Raw genomic sequence first — 19,743 nt, 5'->3', positions numbered from 1 at the left:
GCACGCTGTGAATTATGACCAGAAACAATGAACCTTTAAGAAATATTATTAAAAACGACTATTAACAAAACAACACTATAAATAACCAAACACATCGGAATTGAAACATAATATGTACACCTGGTGTGTTTTAACAACTATACTAAGTATGTACTAAATCAAGCTATTAAATTATTAGCTATATACCTAATACCAAATACAACAATGAGCTTTATACTCTGCATTTAAGATCCATGTGTGATATTGTAACTAAATAGCAAATTTCGAGTGTAATACTTTATAAATAACGTTACACGTTTAAATATTAAATTGTCTTAATATTTCCAGATAGACAAATATAATATTCTAGAATTAAACAGGAGAGCTAAAAACAGTACAAAACATTACATTGATCAACCGTACAGTGGCGAGCTACTGCTAGCTCCATCTAGTGACACAAAGCGGAACTGAACAGTTGTGCTACCGACCTACCAACTTACACTGTGTATTGAATATCTGATTTTAAGTTTTCTAGAGATAATTAAAAACGGGTTTTATTCTTTTATAGCTAATATTATGCATAACGACGTGTAGCATTCTAATAAGCACAATTTTGTATAGTACAATTATCTGCCTATAGGAACATAAAATCTCTTTGAATACAATTTAGTATATCGTGTAAATTTCTTTTAGAGGTTTCTTAGCTATGGCCAGGTGGTGTACGTTGGTGTAAGGTGGTCGGTGTACGTGTATTACCGGCCGGTGTATGGGCGGGCGGTGTGCGGGTAGTGCGGGGTGCGGGGAGCCGTGCGAGGGCGGGCCCGGAGGCGGACGCTTCATTCCGCCGCGCGCCGCGACGCCGAGCTGACGTGCCGAGCGTCCACCGACCGCCATGGTCGCGAGAACCGATGACATGTTCGGCTGCTACGGTGACAGCTATTCGTACCGCCTGTGGAGCCTCGCCAACGTCTGGGGCGCCTGCCGCTGTGAGTAGCGCCCGTTCAGTGCCGTGTACTCGTGTCGTGCCGCCATGAAGGTGCACAGCCCGCTGGTGCTGGGCGGCTGGTCGGCTCTGGCCGCCGGCTGGCTGGCCTCCGCGGGGCCCGCAAACACCACCACCACCTCGGCCAGGCGGCGACCCGCTTCCAGTAAGCTTTCTTTTTTGTGTTGCTTTTTTCCTAAATTCACTCAGTTTTCGCGAATTATTATTTATCAGACACTTTTTTATTTGTGTCGTTATTCTTTTTTGTTATATTATAATTAGTGCGCGATTCCCATGATTATTAGTTGAAGCAATCACAAAGTGGTGTCATTGCACAGGGAGCGCTAAGGTAGTGCACTAAACAAAAGTTTAAGTTGAAAGTTTAAAGTTGCCAGAGCTTTGTGTGAGCGGTCAGGTGGGCCCGCGACGGTGACATCAGCTCACCATTAAATATAAAACTGGAGCACGTCTCCATTAGAAATAACCTCAGAGCCGTAATCTCCCCCGGCCTCCCCTGGGACATAACTCATCCACTTGAGAATCGGTAACAGGTATACACCGACTTGAAAGAAAGTTTCGTTTGTTCGGAGGGGAGCGTGCTCTCTTAACGTCTTAAATCGTAAATGATTGTGTTGTTTTAATTCATTTGCTTTTTCTCTTTTACGTTTTTTATTTTCTTTTATTGTGCGCCGCCTGTCTGGAGTGGGTCTTAAGTGTTCTGTAATCAGCCATGCGTTTTGATTTGTGATTTTGACAAAGTTATTATGCTTAGCATAACTGAATGTAATTTTAACATTATTCCCGTAAATTTAATCAAATGATTACATTTTGCGTGCTATTCAATGTGCGATCAGTACCTACCTATAGGTTCGAAGATAACATCGCATTGTCGCAGCCAGCGGTATTGTGTGGGACGTGATAGCGTCAGTTATGTACTGAACTCACAGTTAATTGTAACATTTATAACGTTAACAAAAATCTTGCATTAAAATACGCATCAAATCTACCTTTGGTTTTTTAACCGACTTCAAAAAAGGAGGAGGTTCTGAATTCGTCGGAATATTTTTTATGCTACAGTTAAAGGTTTTTTTGTAAAGTTCTTATCTCTTCGGTACTTAATATAAGTATTAACAAAAGTACTTATAGACCTAAGTAGGAATATTGTAGGGTTTGTTGACAAATGTCACAGGAACCTCCATCGTCCGCGGTGCTAGGGTAAAATTTATAAATTTAATGTTCCGAATAAAATAATGATTGATCTCTGGTGATGAAGTTTCAAGTGATTGGAACTCTGGAACCCTGATTTAGTTACCCTAGTAGTGTTTGGAATCATTATGAGACTCGAGAACAATAAATACATATCGCTATAGAATTTCCTACAATATATTAATACCTTCAGGTACCTACGCATGAAATGTCTTAGGTAATTTTAATCTTTAGATCACTACCTACTTAAAAAAATGTATTGTAGGTATCTATTAATATTGGGTGGTGGTGGTATACACTCAGTACCTACCCAGTGGCTGCTGATATCAGTATAAGTATTGATTGGTAAGTGATCACCGCTAATCACTTGTTTGCTCGGCAGACAAATTAACGGCGTCATTAATGAGCGACGGTAATCGCTATGTAAACAATCTTCGACATAATTTTACCTTTGTGAGCTTCTCCTGATATTCTAACGATTTGTTTGATATTCCGGATGCATTGTGAACAATTTCTAAACAATTTCGTGTTAATAACACATTAATTTCGTAATGACGTGACTCTGAATATAATTTCCAAACGTGTTCTATCTGACAACTCACTTCTACTTAACATAGCCAGTGCCGCTTTGAATTTGAATTCTAATTTATAAGAATAAAAATTTAAATTATTAATTTTTAATGTGAATAATTATTTAAAAGTAAAATCTAAATTAAAGTAACAATAACATTCAATGAACTTTAATGGAGAAACAACATCTATTTTTTTCATCTCCCTAAATGTTAAGGGTGGTCCACGCCATATATTTTTTAAATTTGTTTGATTATGAGTCAGCATAAAAAAATACATACAACTTCAAATTTTCACCCATCTACGATCAACAGTTACTTTTGTATCGCGATTTTAATATCGGCAATACAACGTTTGCTGGGTCAGCTAGTATTGATATATTTCTTATTTAAGACGGACCCACAGCTAGTATATATACCAAATAAAGTATGTAGCTGTAAAGAATACAATATATGTCATATTAAGTACATTGTGTTATTAATAATAACTTTAATATAATATTAGGTATAGCAAGGGAACTCTTTGTTGTAGAACCCATTTTTACATCACGGTAAACGAAAATATGTAACAATAATTATTATAGAGATTTTTGTAGACTTTATTCAAATGAAATGAAATTATGAAATGAAATGAAATGATTTATTTGTATGAATCGTGGTAACATAGCTGTTAACAATTATTTGGTGTACAGCACAATTCGCCAATATATCGGCATACAAATATTTGATTGTCAATATTGGAATTTTTATATTTATACGTCATTAAGACACATTACATAGCTTTAATTCAATAATATAATATAAAATAAACATTAGTTTGCAGGTAACTCTCAAAAAATTACATTTAAATACTATTATTTTTGGCTAAAGAATTCTTTTAAACTATAAAAGCATATTTTATCTATTAGCCATAATTTTAATTATATGTAGTAAAAAATATGTAATGCTTTGAAAGGAACTAGTTTAATTAATAATTTTAACATTATTATAATTAATAGGTAGGTAATAAATTAAAGACCTCGAACCTTTTCAAGATAAAATTATAAATAATAAGATAAAATTTATAAATTTAAAGGTTACGTATAAAATACTGATTGATCTCTGGTGATGAAGTTTAAAGTGATTGGAACTCTGGAATCATGAATCATTTCGACGACCTGTATAGCCGAGTGGTTAGCGATCCTACCTATAAAGCTAGAGGTCCCGGGTTCGAATCCCGGTAGGTGCAAGCATTTATATGATGAATATGGATGTTTGTTACCGAGTCATGGATGTTTAAATGTATTTATGTATGTTTAAGTAAGTATATTGTATTAAATATATCATTGTCTTGTAACCCATAACACAGGCTATATATGCTTAACTTGGGGCAAGATAATTTGTGTAAAAAGTGTGTCAATGTGAATGATATAGCTATTCTAGCCGAGATTGGAATTATAGGAATTATTATGAGACTTGATAACAACATATATATCTATATAGCATTTCCTACAATAGAATAATACCTATATATACGGACGAAATGTCGTAGGTAATTTTAATCTTTAGATTAGTACCTACTTAAAAATTTTATTCTAGGTATCTATTAATATTTAATAAGCTCGTTTATTTTAAGACATGTGAATTTTTAAAATCGTTATTAATTTTGTAAAAAGATTTACTTTTTCTTGTTTCTCAATTTCTCTGCTAATGGTCGTTTGCTTTCTCAAACAAAATTCGATTCCTGACAAAGGTAAATAAAGATTATTTCTATCGAGAGTAAAGAAACCAATCGAAAAGCTTTGAAAATTTCCTTCTATTATTTTCTAAGCTAGGTATAAGTAATATATAGTAGGTATTTATACTTTTTAAAGTTTTCTTTTCATTACAGTAAAATTTTTAAGAAACGAATTAGGGCAGTCGAAATAGTACCACCAGTAAATATTCTTGTTGGTGTCATAGAGAAATATTTAAAAAAAAAAGGATAAACTTCGTTAGCACAGCTTTTAACAATGTCAGCTTATCTACCTTTAATTAACCAATGGTATCTCCTATACCTAATACCTACGTGAGTAATTTAATTGTATCATACCTAATGTATATAATATGCAGTGTTATTAAGAATTATTACATAGACGTGTACTAAATAGAGACGTAGATATATTTTTATTAAAAAGTATCTCAAATATGAGAGTATAACACTTTAATATAGTAACTTCTTAAAACCTCACGACTGGTATAGTTTGCTGTATCACCACATATTATATAACTGTTCTCCGCTGTGTCTGTCTGTTCGCGATAAACTCAAAAATTACTGCACCGATTTTCATGTCGTTTTCACCGATGGATAGCGTGGTTCTCGAGGAAGGTTTTAGTATATGATGGTTAAGTTTTTGTATACCTATATGAACTGAATTTGTTGGTGGTATCGGAAAAAATAAGCCATCTGGGACGCTCATATATATATATTATGCCTAAGTCTATTAAGGCTTACATATTATATGTATTTTAGAACAGCGTCTATCGGGTCGGTTAGTTGCTTTATAAATAAAATGGTGCATCACGACACATGAATCACGATATGGCTATTGCTATCCACCGAGTACTGACTGACTGACCGCGGCGCCTACGAGCGCGCTCACAAGTATCTCCACGATACTAATACAAGGTGTCGATACATTCGGACATTTATTCTATTTCTTAATAATTCTATCAACACGTAATCACAATAGAGTAGAGTTGGCGCCGCAGCCGCAGTTCGTAGACCGTACACTTTTTGTTTACCTCGTCCTTTCCCCACCGGCCGGGCTGGCATACACAGGTGTAACCAATCAGCGCTCTGCGTGTGTGCGACCATCGCTAATCGACGGGATTTCGGAGTGTGCGTGTTTAGTGATAATGGTGACTGGTGAGTGCTGGTCGCTGTTCGATGCCCATAGGAAGTGACAGCGGTCGTTGTGTGCGTGCATTATCTGCGGATGCACCGCACTCGGCCGCGTAAGCGTGTCCGTGCGCATCATGAGATAGTAGCGCTGTGTAGGTGTATTTACCTTCCGCTCCACCTAATGGCGGTCACCCGAGTTGAACCTCGATAGCAACTTTGTTGTTCTCGACTAGGGGCGTATCATATAGGCAATTAGGCAGTGCCTACCTCGTTATGTTATAAATATATATAATGTTAAAGTTAATTTTGTTTAATTTGTATCCGATCTTGTATTGAACTCTCATAAATTTTCTATATACCTACGGTAAGTAATCTCCAGGCTCAGCTACTACAAGTTAAATACAGTGCCTACCTTGCTAGAAAACCACACACTTCACAATGTTACTCATTTGACTGGCATTGTCAATCGCTATTTTATGCATTATATTTACCTGTAGGTACCACAAGTTACAACTCATCAACCGTACAAGAGAATTCAAATATTTTTATTCAAAATAGGGTGTGACGTCACTTATTGAATGTCAAAAACTACCACCCACTTAATTTAGGCTATACACAATAGACAGAACCTCAAATCTTATTTTGCTAAGATTTTATGGAGATAAATGCAAATCTGGTAAAGTAATAGACAGGGATCACACAGACATTTGACGGACTTATTAAGTTATTACAGACTTCTAAGGAAAATTCTTGCAACTGTTGAGTATTTCCTTATCTAACTCTATAACGCTCCTATTATTTATAGACCTTATTCAATATCTTGCGTTGTTGAAATAATAATTAAACATGCAAAATAAATAGAAAATAAAAGCTTTTTATTACACTTACGATAACGCCTCAGTGACTACTCGATGTACTTTAAATTTTATGATAATTTAATGAAATACTTCAACCACAAGCAATTATTATTCGTTTAATTAATGTCCGTTGAATTTACTCGGAACTGGCGACTAGCGCCATCTGTTGTCGAGTAGCGACAATATTTCTGTAAATGTTTTCTGTGTTTTTGAGTTATTTCAATAATATTATGTTACAATTTCATTTCTTATGTTTGCACAATTTATCATATTATTAATTAAAAAAACATGGGAAGGTATAAAACTAATAGGAACTTAACTACCTATTCATAATAGATAAACAATACCTAGTACCTTAACCTTTTTATTAGTTATACTTATGTGATCTATATATCTTGCTAAATATAAATCCAGTGTCCTGATGTTTGTTTCCAGTAAACTCCTAAGTTAATGATCGGATTTTAATGGGGATTACTTCATGGTGTGCAGTTTAGTCCAACTCGAGAGATAGGATAGTTTTTTTTCGATTTGGGACCCATTATTATTTTTGTTTCCAATATTTATTTTCTATGAGAGAATTTATTGACGCACGGTTTGATAATTCTGCTGTGAAACAATTTCATTATAACAACAATTAATAATATATCATATTGTTATGAAATATTATTGAAAAAATTCATAAAAATCAGAATTTTACTTATTATGTAAGTACAGAACAACGTCTGTCGGGTCAGCTCGTATATATATTATTTATCTACCACATACCATGTTGCGTACAATAAATACATTATCATAATTTATCAATATACAGACAGAAATGGTGCGACAGTGCGCTACAGAAACAGCACAGCGCTGAGCTGAACGAACAGCATTTTTTCACAATCGCATATTAGAGCTAAAACGCTCATTATCTCTTCGATAAAGCTGACGTGACTTAATAGTAGCTAGGAATTAGTTAAAATCATGTTTTTTTGCGGGATTACGGGCGCGGGATGAAAAAAAGCTTGCATGCGATGCAAAATAGGATAATATGCGTGAATTATTATTCTTAATAACTCAAGTTATTAACTGTTTCGTATTTTCGTGATGTTTATTGATACATCCTTTTAGAAAAGAATAAGAATTTAAGTGTGTACGTGAATGAAAGATTAATTCCGTGGCAAGCCCTTAAAAGGAATACCGCCCACAAGTGTTGAAGCAGAAAGGGCATTTTCTGGCCAGGCAATAGAGTAAAATACGCAGTAGTTTGGCAGACGACAGTTTGGAAATGTTGTATTTCCTTCGCAAACATTTTCAGTTAATATTAAAAGCTGAAAAACTTAATAATTAAGTAATAATTTATCAGTTTAAAATGTGTTTTTTTTTTTTGGTTGATTTTGTAATTTTGCGTTGGGTATTTTTTGAAAACGATTTGTTTTGTTTTGCTTTTTATTCAGAATTCTCATTTTAATAGTAATATGTATGTAAATAACTGTGGAGTTGATAAATTCATTGTTTTAAAATGTGCATTTTTTTAATATGCGGGATCCTGCAAATATCGAGATCCCGCGGGATTGAAAATTCGTAGTCCCGCAAATGCCGAGATTGAATACAGGCCGCGGGATTGGAAGCCCTAGTTTTAACTAATATAGCTTTATACCTTTGAAAAGTGTTTTATTTTGAATAAGGCAGTAAATCTATAGGTATCTGCTACTCACCGCAACAACCTGACATAACCAATTTAAAATCCTTTTAAATGTTCAAAATAAAACTATCTTAACTCCACTGGGAGTTATGGGTAATAGGTATTTGCCATATAAATCATTTTAAGAGTTAGACCGTTTCTGGGACATTGCAACATTATTTTATTTTTCTCTAATAAAAGAATCTTTCTAAAATAAACGTAGCCTAAGTTACTCCTTATTACATCAGCTACCTGCCAATAAAAGTCTCTTCAAAATCGGTCCAGCCATTTCTGAGATTACCCGGAACAAAAATTGTAAAAAAAATAGCATTATTTTGTTGTATGTACGGTATATATATTCATATACATGTAATAATATACGGTTATTTCAATATTACAAACAGACACTCCAATTTTATTTATATGTATAGATATAAAAGCTCTATGATGTTTTCATCTTCTGTCACTAGATGGCGCTCTTTCGACGCCATACAATTCGTAGTTAACTTTCACGCCATCGAATGAAGTAAAAAATTTCACACTTGGCACTCTGTAATTATTTAACTTTTAAAATAGAAATGAAATTACCAATTTTTATCGGCGGCGTGAATGCAGAATTCAATTTAAATTTCAAGCCAAGTCAAGCTTATCAACACTCAGTTTGCAAATAATAATTATTATCATTATTTTAATGTATGTGCCGTCCGGCCGTGACAATTTTATGACGAACCGAACACATACAGTATATATAAGTAGGTATACATATATACAATATCTTAATAATGCCTTTCTGCTGTGATACGACCTCTGTTAAGAGGCGAGCGTAGAACTGCATACTGTTCTTATATAATATGTATAAGTATAGAAAAAATATTAAATAAGAGAGTATAGATTTGCGTCATTGTGCTTGTCTTGCCGCACGTCACAGTAGAATCGAAGGAGGATTATTGTTTTTCTTGTTTTTTCATTACTATAAGATAGTCAACTACCTTCAGTAGATCTGTGAGCGCACTATTGTCCGGGCGGTGGGGAGAACCTCAAGTGACCTACCAATTTACCACATACCATTCTAATCCTTATAAAAACTTCGATTATTCTCCAATGATTCGGACAGAAATGTTTTTTTTTAAATGAAAATAAGTAACGAGACGAGCAGGACGTTCAGCTGATGGTAGTTGATACGCCCTGCCCATTACAATGCAGTGCTGCACAGGATTCTTGAAAAACTCAAAAATTCAGAGCGGCACTACCATTGCGCTCGTCATCTTGAGACATAAGATGTCAAGTCTCATTTGCCCAGTAATTTAACAAGCTACGGCGCCCTTCAGACTGAAACACAGTATTGCTTACACATTACTGCTTCACGGCAGAAATAGGCGCCGTTGTGGTACCCATAATCTAGCCGGCATCCTGTGCAAAGGAGCCTCCCACTGGTAAAAGATGAGTATAGCTAGACTAGTTATCATTGGATAGCGCGCTTTTCTCTCATGATCAATTCTGATGTCAAGACTTAACCAATTTTAAAACGAGTGCACCATTAACTAAATAGCCGACGAATTAAACAGTTGTTTATTTTGGTAAGCCGCGGCCGTAGAGTGAGGTGTTCACATGGCGCCGGGCACAGCTGTGACCGCGGAAGTACAATGTTATTTAATGTGATGTTTTAACTTCAGGTATGAGTTCATATCTGATGATGGATCTATTAATGTTTTTACATTTCCATGTTAAAATTTTTCTGTTTGTACAGCTGTACTATCACAGCATTAATAAATTGGTTCTAATTTTAAGAAAGTAGGTTATGGTGGGTTAATTATGTAGGGTATAAGGGATAAAAAGGGACTTATGGGAAAACAAAGTCGATCAACTTCAGGCAGCTCATTTGCTCGTTCCATCTCTTGTTCCGATAAAAACCAACTCCAGTGCATTGGGGCGGGTGGCTATATATATATATATATAAATAATTGATGTGATTTTTTCTTTTGGTTTTGAAAAATCGATTCCTGTTTTTAAATGTTATCTATCAAAAGATGTTCATAAGTATGTTTCTTTTTAATGCAAAAAAAGTATGTAAAACGGCATAGAAGGCATTTATTTTCTCAAAATTGATTCCATTAGAATTCTTTTTGACGTCATTTCTAATATACTATATACATATACTAGATACTACTACCGCTTCGGAAACAAATGGCGCTCTGAGAGAGAAGAAGCGGCGCAAGAAACTCTCCCAGCAATTTTTTTGCGCTCTTTTCAATAAAATTCTACAATATTGTACAGTCATTTCTATCGCTATAAAATAATCACAATCTAGTCCCAGGCTGTCCGATCATTTAGATATTCAACTGTGAAGTAATAGGATTTACGACAGAGCCATTTTTTATAAAACATTTAAATTTATTTATAGATAATGCCTGAACAGTGGTTCGGACCTTATTATAGAAGTGTATACATTTACCCTTAAAGCTAAGCCTACTAGAATTAGTTACAAGCAATACCTTATTTCTAGTGTATACAATACTTCCACGCCGAAATGCACATGTTGAGAACAATATTTATATCCATTAAGAAAATACATTTTTCAATTAAAACATTTGTATAACCTTAACTCGAGCCATTCCAAAATGTATGCCTCAGACCTGAGAAGAATGGGCACAAAAACTCGGCTTTTATTAGTTTCATACGTGTGTTAGTATCTATGTAACGGAAACTTTATGATGATGATTTTCAACCACTTTTGGATTTAATTGAAACTTTTCACATTTACCAAGGAGCGATATATAATTAAAGATATAAAAATTTAAGCAGTGTGTTCCACTTTTATTATATTTATTTATTACTAGCTGTCCCAGCAAACGTTGTATTGCTGATATTAAAATCGCGATACAAAAGTAACTGTCGATCGTAGATGGGTGAAAATTTGAAGTTGTATGTATTTTTTAAGGCTGACTCATAATCAAACAAATTAAAAAAAAATCGTGTGGACCACCCTTAACATTTAGGGGGATGAAAATATAGATGTTGTAAGATTCTCAGACCTACCCAATATGCACTCAAAATTTCATGAGAATCGGTCAAGCCGTTTCGGAGGAGTTCAAAGTTTAACACCATGATACAAGAATTTTATATATTAGAATTTAGTATAAACGCCTGTTTGAATGTCACGGAACGTGATTTTCGACCACTTCAAAACCTCGGATTAATTAATGATTAATTTGAAACTTTGCAGTCTCGTCAAGCATCGGTGTTGATTTATTACTACAATACATTTTTCTTAGTTACTTAATGTATTCGTAGTTTATGCTTATAAGAAAATTATTTTGTACTTTAAGTTTGGTTTTCTTCTTTATAATAAAATTTCATTACATTAAAATTAATATAAATAGCTAGTTATCCACTAGTCGTTGAGATCTTTTGGGGAGGCCTTTGTCCAGCAGTGGACGTTGTCAGACTGACATGGTGATGATAAAGTAGCTAGTTTATATCAGTTTGTGCAGTAAATCTATTTCAACCTGTCATCTATAGTATAATCATAGTATACCATGACCAACATAATTTTGTTTGCAAGATTACATTTGGGAGGTAATAAATAGCTATGGTACGAGAACCGCAAAACTAAACGTGTTAGATAAAATTAATTTCAATGGTGATTATTCCCGATACAGACCGTCCCCTGGCTGGCACGGCGGGAACAGCCGAGGGCAAATCCCCCGAAGAGGAGGAGGACCGGGGCGGCTCCCCGCTGGGGCCTGGCGGGCCCTTTAGCTGCAGCCAGTGCCGCGGCGCCTACCCCTCCCGCGATCAGCTCGAGCGCCACGAGACCCTCCACTCGCCCAGCACTCAGGTGGATATCCAATATGTTAGTATTCTGTCACCACTAACAACACTACGCCAGACCGACCAAGGACCACACAACAGCTTGTTGACCACACACTGAGTTATTTGGTCAGCGTTGTCCAGCAAATAAGATCTTATTTCTCGAAGTCGATCAAATTCATCACTGTGCTTTATCCAAATATATTTTTAATATCGTTACAAAGATTTGTATTTGTCACTTTGTAAGAGCCAACAATAGTTTCTGATCACATTAGTGTGTTAAACGCTCAAATATTTAGTAAATAATAAGTAAAACATTGTTCACAGACATGCAAGATATGTCACAAGAGCTTCGCGAACGTGTATCGACTGCAGCGACATATGTTGAGCCATGATGAGAGCGCACTGCTCCGCAAGTTTAAGTGCAATGATTGTGACAAAGCTTTCAAATTTAAACATCACTTGAAGGAACACCTGCGAATTCACAGTGGGGAGAAACCCTTCGGGTGCGCGAATTGTGGAAAAAAATTTTCACATTCAGGGTCTTATTCGTCACATATGACCTCCAAAAAATGTCTTGTAATGAACCTCAAAATGGGAAGAATCAAACCAAACAATCCAGCTCTTAATCCAGATAGAAGTCCGTCAAGAAAAAGGGCAAATGCTATGGCTGCATCTCAATTAAATAATAATATTGCAACGAATGGTAATTTTTTACCTATTATGCCGAAATATAACGAAGCAGCAGCTTTCTTTGCGTCCATGTCACAAGATCCTAATTTATATCGTCCACATCTTGGGCAGCCAGGCCTCAATCCATTCTATATGCCGCCCGGTATGCCAATGAGCCCAGAAGGTGGCATCACGCCGTATAGCTTCCCTGCATCTTTAAGTCAACTGTTTCAACAATTGGCTTCACAACAGTACCATCATAGAAAACTTGAAGACTCCCTCAGTCCAAAACATTTTAGTTTGCCTTCTGCGGACCCTGAAGAGATGATAGAAGAGGTCGCAGAAGAAGATGATAAAAGATCGGAAGGAAGTGCAGAGCTCGTAATGGATATAGATGAAGAAGAAGCTATATCTGTAAAGAAAGAACAAGAAGAAGCTGAGAATGAGCAAAGAACGTTGTCTCAAAACTACGAATCAGTTCCTGTTAATAATAATAGTTTTGATGATGTCAAACACAATGCTGGACTTAAATTTAATTCTATTTTAGAATCTGTAAGTGCTTCAGTAACTCAACATTTTTTTAATAACGAAGTATCGAAGTTGTCTCCAGTTTCTGGCAATTCATGTCCCAGAGTAGATTCACCACCACCACCACACATTATTATAAAAGATGAAGCCAAAGACCCGGAATTTCTTAATTGCACTAAGTGCAACTTATATTTCAATACCAAAAGTGATTTGTTAGAACATGAGAGGCTAGTTTGTGGAAACATGTTTCGAAAACATGAAGGTTTAGCTGCTCAAGTTGCTGAGACAGTGGCGCTTAATAGGTTAGAAGCTGAGATGCGCGCATCTATACAAAGCGGGGTCAGTGCTAGTGAAGATGAAGAATTTGGAAAAGACGAACGAGATGATAGATCTATTCACGATGGTGATAGAAAAATAAGAGTACGAACAGCATTAACGGAAGAGCAGCAGATAGTGCTAAAAGAATATTATGCTAATAACCCCAGACCAAATAGGGAAGAATTTAAAAAAATCGCACAACAAATTGGGTTAGATAACAGGGTGGTTCAAGTATGGTTTCAGAACAATCGCGCGAGAGTGCGACGAATGACACAGACGGTGGCCATGTCGGACCAGCCACTCGACTTGTCTACCAAAAAATCGAATGTATCTTTGACCTCAAGCCCGTCGCCATCTCCTTGCAGCACTACTGTGGCACATTCCGATTCTGAGGAAGCAGTTAATCTAAGCCAGAAGTCTTCACGAAGCACTACTCCGCATCACTCTAACCTCAACACTTACCCACATTCCAATTGCTCATCTTCATCCTTCACAGACTTCAGACTGTCGCCTTCGCCGGGAGACACAATGAATGCCCAAAAGCGTTCCTTAACACAAAAAATGATAGTGAATCCCTTAATACCAATGGACAAGCTTTTACAATATAATGATATGACGAATGGTCGGACGTCAATTTTAAACTTACAAATGGCATCAGACAGAAGACAGAAAACAAGTCCTTTATACGAACGTCCAGTGTGGGCTGAAGACGGACCGCAAAACGACTTTGACGATGACGCCGCTGTACTTAAGAAGACTAAACTGAAAGCTAGTGATGCAAAGGAAGGCGAAGGTCAATTTGTATGCGACCAATGCGATAAGACCTTTGTGAAGCAGAGTTCACTAGCTAGGCACAAATATGAGCACTCAGGTAATTACCTAATTTCTTATTTATACTCCCTAAGACAAATTGTATCTCGATCCTGAATAAAACAGCAAAAAAGAAAGTAGTAAACCGATCTATTGGATAGCAAGGGTTATTTCAAATTAAAGACATGTCGCGCATTAGAATAAATAGGCAAATAAAATAACAAGAGAGAGACTCACATTTTTGGTGTAATGTTTAAAAGTTATGTAAAACCAGTTCGTCTTTCATCGTGTCTGGAAAATATTTTTATTAAATTACAAAATATATTTGTTAGCATCAGATACAAACATCGGCTCCAATAAAAGTAAATCAAATTGCACAGCCTACATTGATCCACCAATTAACGGAAGTTATTGGAACTCTTACGATGATCAATGATTCAATGCGTTGTTTTCGTTGACTTATCTAAAGTTCTTGCTTATCATGAAGATTCAGACGTTTGTTACTTGTCAATAACCACGCACACCACGTTTCACAGTGGTCAAACACCTAAAACATTTTTTTGTTATACTACAATAATTATAAAATATTATTTTATCACTAAAAAAACTTATTTAATTAAATCGATAGAAAACAACAAAAGCTTTTTTAATATTATGGTATATAAAAGTATGTGAGTATATCGAGATTTACTTAATTCCAGGGCAGCGACCTTACAAGTGTTTGGAATGTCCCAAGGCTTTCAAACATAAGCACCACCTAACGGAGCACAAGCGGCTGCACACCGGAGAGAAGCCGTTTCAGTGCTGCAAGTGTCTCAAGAAGTTTTCGCACTCGGGCTCGTACAGCCAGCACATGAACCACAGATTCGCGATCTGCAAGCCCTACAGAGACTGAGCGGTACCGGATCACCGTAACGAGTTACTTACTCTGTAGAAGCCGAAGATACTCATCGAATATTCGTGAGCTATAAACTAGTTACCTAAACTTAAAAATCTATTGAATATCGTATAAATCTATTGTGATAGTGACATAATACGACATCCTATACCTACATTAAAAACTATACAGTATTTTGAATTATAATAGCATAAATCAGACATCGCTATACTGTCAGTTAACAATCTGTGGCTGGAGGAAACAAATTTTAATTGAGTTTATTGTTAACGTTAGCTGTGTAGTTAATCATCGCCAGATTTTTATGTTTGGAATTACTTTGTTATGACATTGCTCAAAAACTTTTGTAAATAATAATAGTATGATCAAAATTAGAATTTTCCTTTATAGATAACTACTTTATATTTTGTAAACGAGTGCCAAATGTACCAAAGATGTGCCATGTTTGCCAAAAATAGTTTGTAATATTAAAAGTTTATTTATAGATAAGTTGTGAACTTGAAAAGTCAGTACCTGTAGTGAAATACTCACATCGAATAATATTAAAGTAACTATGTATTTGTTAACCTAAAAACTTCGTTATTTCTAATAACACTATTTTAGTAACATCTACTGTTATCTAGCATCGGCTGACCATAGATTGTCTTAAAATTTAATATAATTGGTTCATGTTGCAGTACAAATGTTTTACTTTGTGTCCGGACTTCGGAGCGCATACCGCGATTCATATTCATGCGACCACTTCTGTTTTGTCTTCCTTACTCTGTACTGCAGCAGCTTCAGTAACGACTTCCTCATCTCGCAATATTGTAATCTCATCAGTATTCATGTCATCACCTAAACCGTCACATCTCTCTAATTAGTTATATTTTATTTTAAGTATTTAGATAGTTACTATGCTTTCTTAAGTTTCAAGCATTCCATATTACTTCTATGGGATCTCTACTGTATTAAAACTCTTATTAAGTCCAAAAATTATTATAAGTGTGTATATACCTATAACTTATAGACAGAGCGTAGTTTATTAATTGTAAATACAACGGGCTTAGGGTGAGCTGACTCTATACCGCGCCAACAATGAATATGAGACAATAATGGACATCTGTTTAAATCTAATTAACTAAAATACAATGAATAGTTATATCTAAATTAATAATACATAATAATAATATATATAATTATATTGTATATGGCTAGGGCGTACAGATAACATTAGACGAAATTGGGGATAATTTAGGCTTTACGAAGAGATCGTCGATAACAAATGAGATTTTCCGGTACTTAATGTTTGCATTTTAGATTTCACTGTGAACTGCGCAGCTGTCGCGATCTGACTGATTCCCATTAAGTATAACTGTTTTAACTTAATTTCCAATATATTTATACATAGCACAAAAAGCGCTTGTCCGTTTCATTACTAGAAATACCCACCTGTCTCAATCCGCATAAACGAATTGAAAAAACAGTTCAACATAAGTTGACTGTCGTTGACGACGTCTGTTCAACATTAGTTGACTGTTTTTTCAATTCCTTGATCCTTATGGATCCATTAATCGATTATTGAATTGCTAAAAGTAGGAAATGGTTTGAAGCATCAGCTATCAGCAGACTTAGAATCAGTAACTGGCAGCAGCTGTACAGTGTGAGCACATGTCATTTAATTAATTAACCATTGTCACAGTAATCTTATTAGAATCTAACTTTCTACAGAGTTCCTAAGTTTCATAGAATTTCTAAGAATCATCTAGGTGTAGGTATGTTTAGATGTGTTGTCTGTATTAAATATCTAACTGTAATTAGCAAAGTATTTGTGAAAGGTTTCTATGCAACGAATTAAATATAAACTTCAGACAGTAATTATGTACGGTATAGTATTACGTAACTTCTAGATACTTTAGGAACATAGATGCATACATACCGGGCGTACGTAATTATATTAAAAACTGTTGCCTATAATGCTTCAGGTAGTAATGTTACGATAACCACATTATATTAAAATATCAGTATTGTATCACGGAGTAGTAAAAAAATAAAGACTCCGTGTCACCTTCCATAACAGTGTAGCAGCAAAACAAGCCGATTAACGTGTAAATACATAGCCACACGCACACACTTACACTACTACAGGCCGATAGGTGGCCATTATGAGAATTGTCATCGTCTGTGACAGATCAGTTTGCGTCTCAATAAAATATTTTAAAAAAGCTGTCGTGCGTTGTGAAAAAGTGTATAAAAGAAACTATATAAGTATTTGTGGCCATATACGATTATTTAACGGAGAAAAAATTGTGTAACTAGTATCCCCCGTAACCGCACACACACTAGCATTACGGTGCTTCACTTGCTAATATCACGGCACGGAGTCCTTTTTTTTTACTCGTCCGTGTATTGTATCATATTTGTCATTATTGGCTCACTTCTGAATATTGTAGTCTGTTACAATTTGTTGGCATGCATTTATTTCAATTTCTGACATTTCATCTAAAAATGTAAAGTCACATTAGCAATGTCCACTTCAATAGAAAAACATACTTTTTCTGTCTGTGTACATAAAATAAGATTAACGTAATATTATGTGAGTACACAATAATATGGTTAATATAACTGAATATTGTAAAACATGCAATTGAAATAAAATAATAATATGCCAGGCGGAGTATCACAAAATATAACAGTTGTTAATTTTAAATAAAGGTACGAACAATCACTTAGATGTCATCCGGGAATGCGTGGTATATGTGGTTCATATATTATAACAATTTAAAATGGATGTCTAAATATTTTTGTGTCGAATTATAACATATAAAACTGAATGCACATTTCAGAATCATTATTCACGTAGTGTAAAGGGCAACATTTTCAAAACTTATCTATTTTAATCAAATTAATTCTGTTGTTCGCTGTGAATGACTAGATATTGATAATTCGCCAGCCAGGCTTAATCTGTACTAAATAATATAGAACATAATAATTGTTACGAGTTGTAAAATCATAGGTGTGTATATATATGAAATAAGTTAAACTGTTTAAATATTCATATTTTATTATTACTCTTAAGTAACGAAATCTTATGTAAGTGATTTCCAAAGCATCACCGGTGGGCTAGATAAACCAAAGATTAATTATGGTCACACGATGTGCTATCTGTACATACAACACCATCGTTAGATTTTAAGTTTTAAATTTTAAGGATGTCGAAAAAGTTTTATCAAAAAAAATATTTTTAACAAAGACATTAAACGTTCTTTGTCAACAGTAAACTATATTTTGATTCTGGTGCAATACAATATTGCAAAGAATTTCTCTTCTAGGCCTTGTCCAGGCATATCGAATGACGGCGAAGAACGCTAAGAAGCGAAAGAGAAAGAGATGGTAGACTTTTGACTGGCAGTCGTTCGCTGTATTTGGACCAAGCCTGAGAGTTAAGGCTAGTGTACACAAGCGAATTGCAAAACTGGAAATATTTATTTCTTTTGTGTATTTAATTATTCAAAATTATTTCGAACGTCTTAAGGGTTCCTCAGAAAGTTTTACAATAAGATTAAATGAAAAATAGGAAATTGTAAATTATATAATTGCATGTATCTTTGTTTAATTAATTACTGCACTTTTTATAGCTCAGTATAGCTTGTGTACGCTAGAACTAATGTATATATGATAATTATTTCACGTCTTTCCTATTGCCATATTGTATTTGTTGTGCGACTGGCTGTGGTGGGTCGTTGGTTCTCTGTGGTTCGTACGTACTTGGTGTAGTGCTACCAACAATAGACACCAGTTTCAGTGGTGCCAACCCTCCCTATCGCAGCACCAGCCCGGTTACCACTAACCACACTTAGCAGCAGTAAGCACTTGTTGATACTATGAGCTACACTAGTTTGTTAAACTTACATATAGATTAACATGTGTTAAAATATTGCCTATACAAATTATAATAATTCATTTAACTTGATATTACAATGTATATTAAATTTATGAATATTAAAAATATATATATTGATAATTCATGAATTTTGGTTTCATTTTTAGTGTTCCGTACCTCATTATAAACACATTTTCATAAAAATATTATGAGGCATATATTATATTTAGGTACTTTAGGTTATTAAAATATACGGGGTTATTATAAATTTAAATTTCTATAAAATGAGAACATCAAACATCGAAAATTTTATATTAAAATATAAAATAAAACTGCTTATAGATTCATTATATGTTATTGGCCCAAATTTGCAGTGTATCAAAGAATTAAACACAATTTTGAGTTGTTATTGTCAAATAAATACTTGTGGTTGTACCTATTTAACTTACAAGTTAACTGACAACCACAGAACAGAAAATAGTACTTAGTTGAAGTGACATCATTTTATTTTACTAAGGGAACTGATGTCCCCAAACTCACACATTTATCTATTAAATATAATAATATGTCATACACACACTTAATTCCTGCTTTATGGGAGGCTTAAAATAACGAAAAGACATAAATACAAAATTATTTACATCAATTTCGAACTTGTACCATTACGCTAATCTCATATTCTTATAGTGATTATGACAAATTCAAATATTTTTATTCAAAATAGGATTT

General features: G+C 34.7%; 1 protein-coding gene across 1 annotated transcript; it reads left to right on the top strand.

Annotated features, from left to right (window-relative positions):
- Positions 1–839: 839 nt before the first annotated feature.
- On the top strand, positions 840–19,163 carry LOC126976861 (zinc finger protein 1). Its single transcript, XM_050825482.1, has 4 exons — positions 840–1,127; positions 11,779–11,972; positions 12,257–14,318; positions 14,959–19,163. Exons 1-4 carry the CDS (start codon positions 1,010–1,012, stop codon positions 15,150–15,152), a joined length of 2,568 nt encoding a protein of 855 aa, XP_050681439.1. The 5' UTR covers positions 840–1,009; the 3' UTR covers positions 15,153–19,163.
- The last annotated feature ends 580 nt before the right edge of the window (positions 19,164–19,743 follow it).

The sequence above is a fragment of the Leptidea sinapis genome, chromosome 42, assembly GCF_905404315.1.
Source record: "Leptidea sinapis chromosome 42, ilLepSina1.1, whole genome shotgun sequence".
Lineage (NCBI taxonomy): Eukaryota > Metazoa > Arthropoda > Insecta > Lepidoptera > Pieridae > Leptidea > Leptidea sinapis.
The sequence above is the reverse complement of the archived record's forward strand: the minus strand, read 5'-3'. Positions and strand labels throughout refer to the sequence as shown.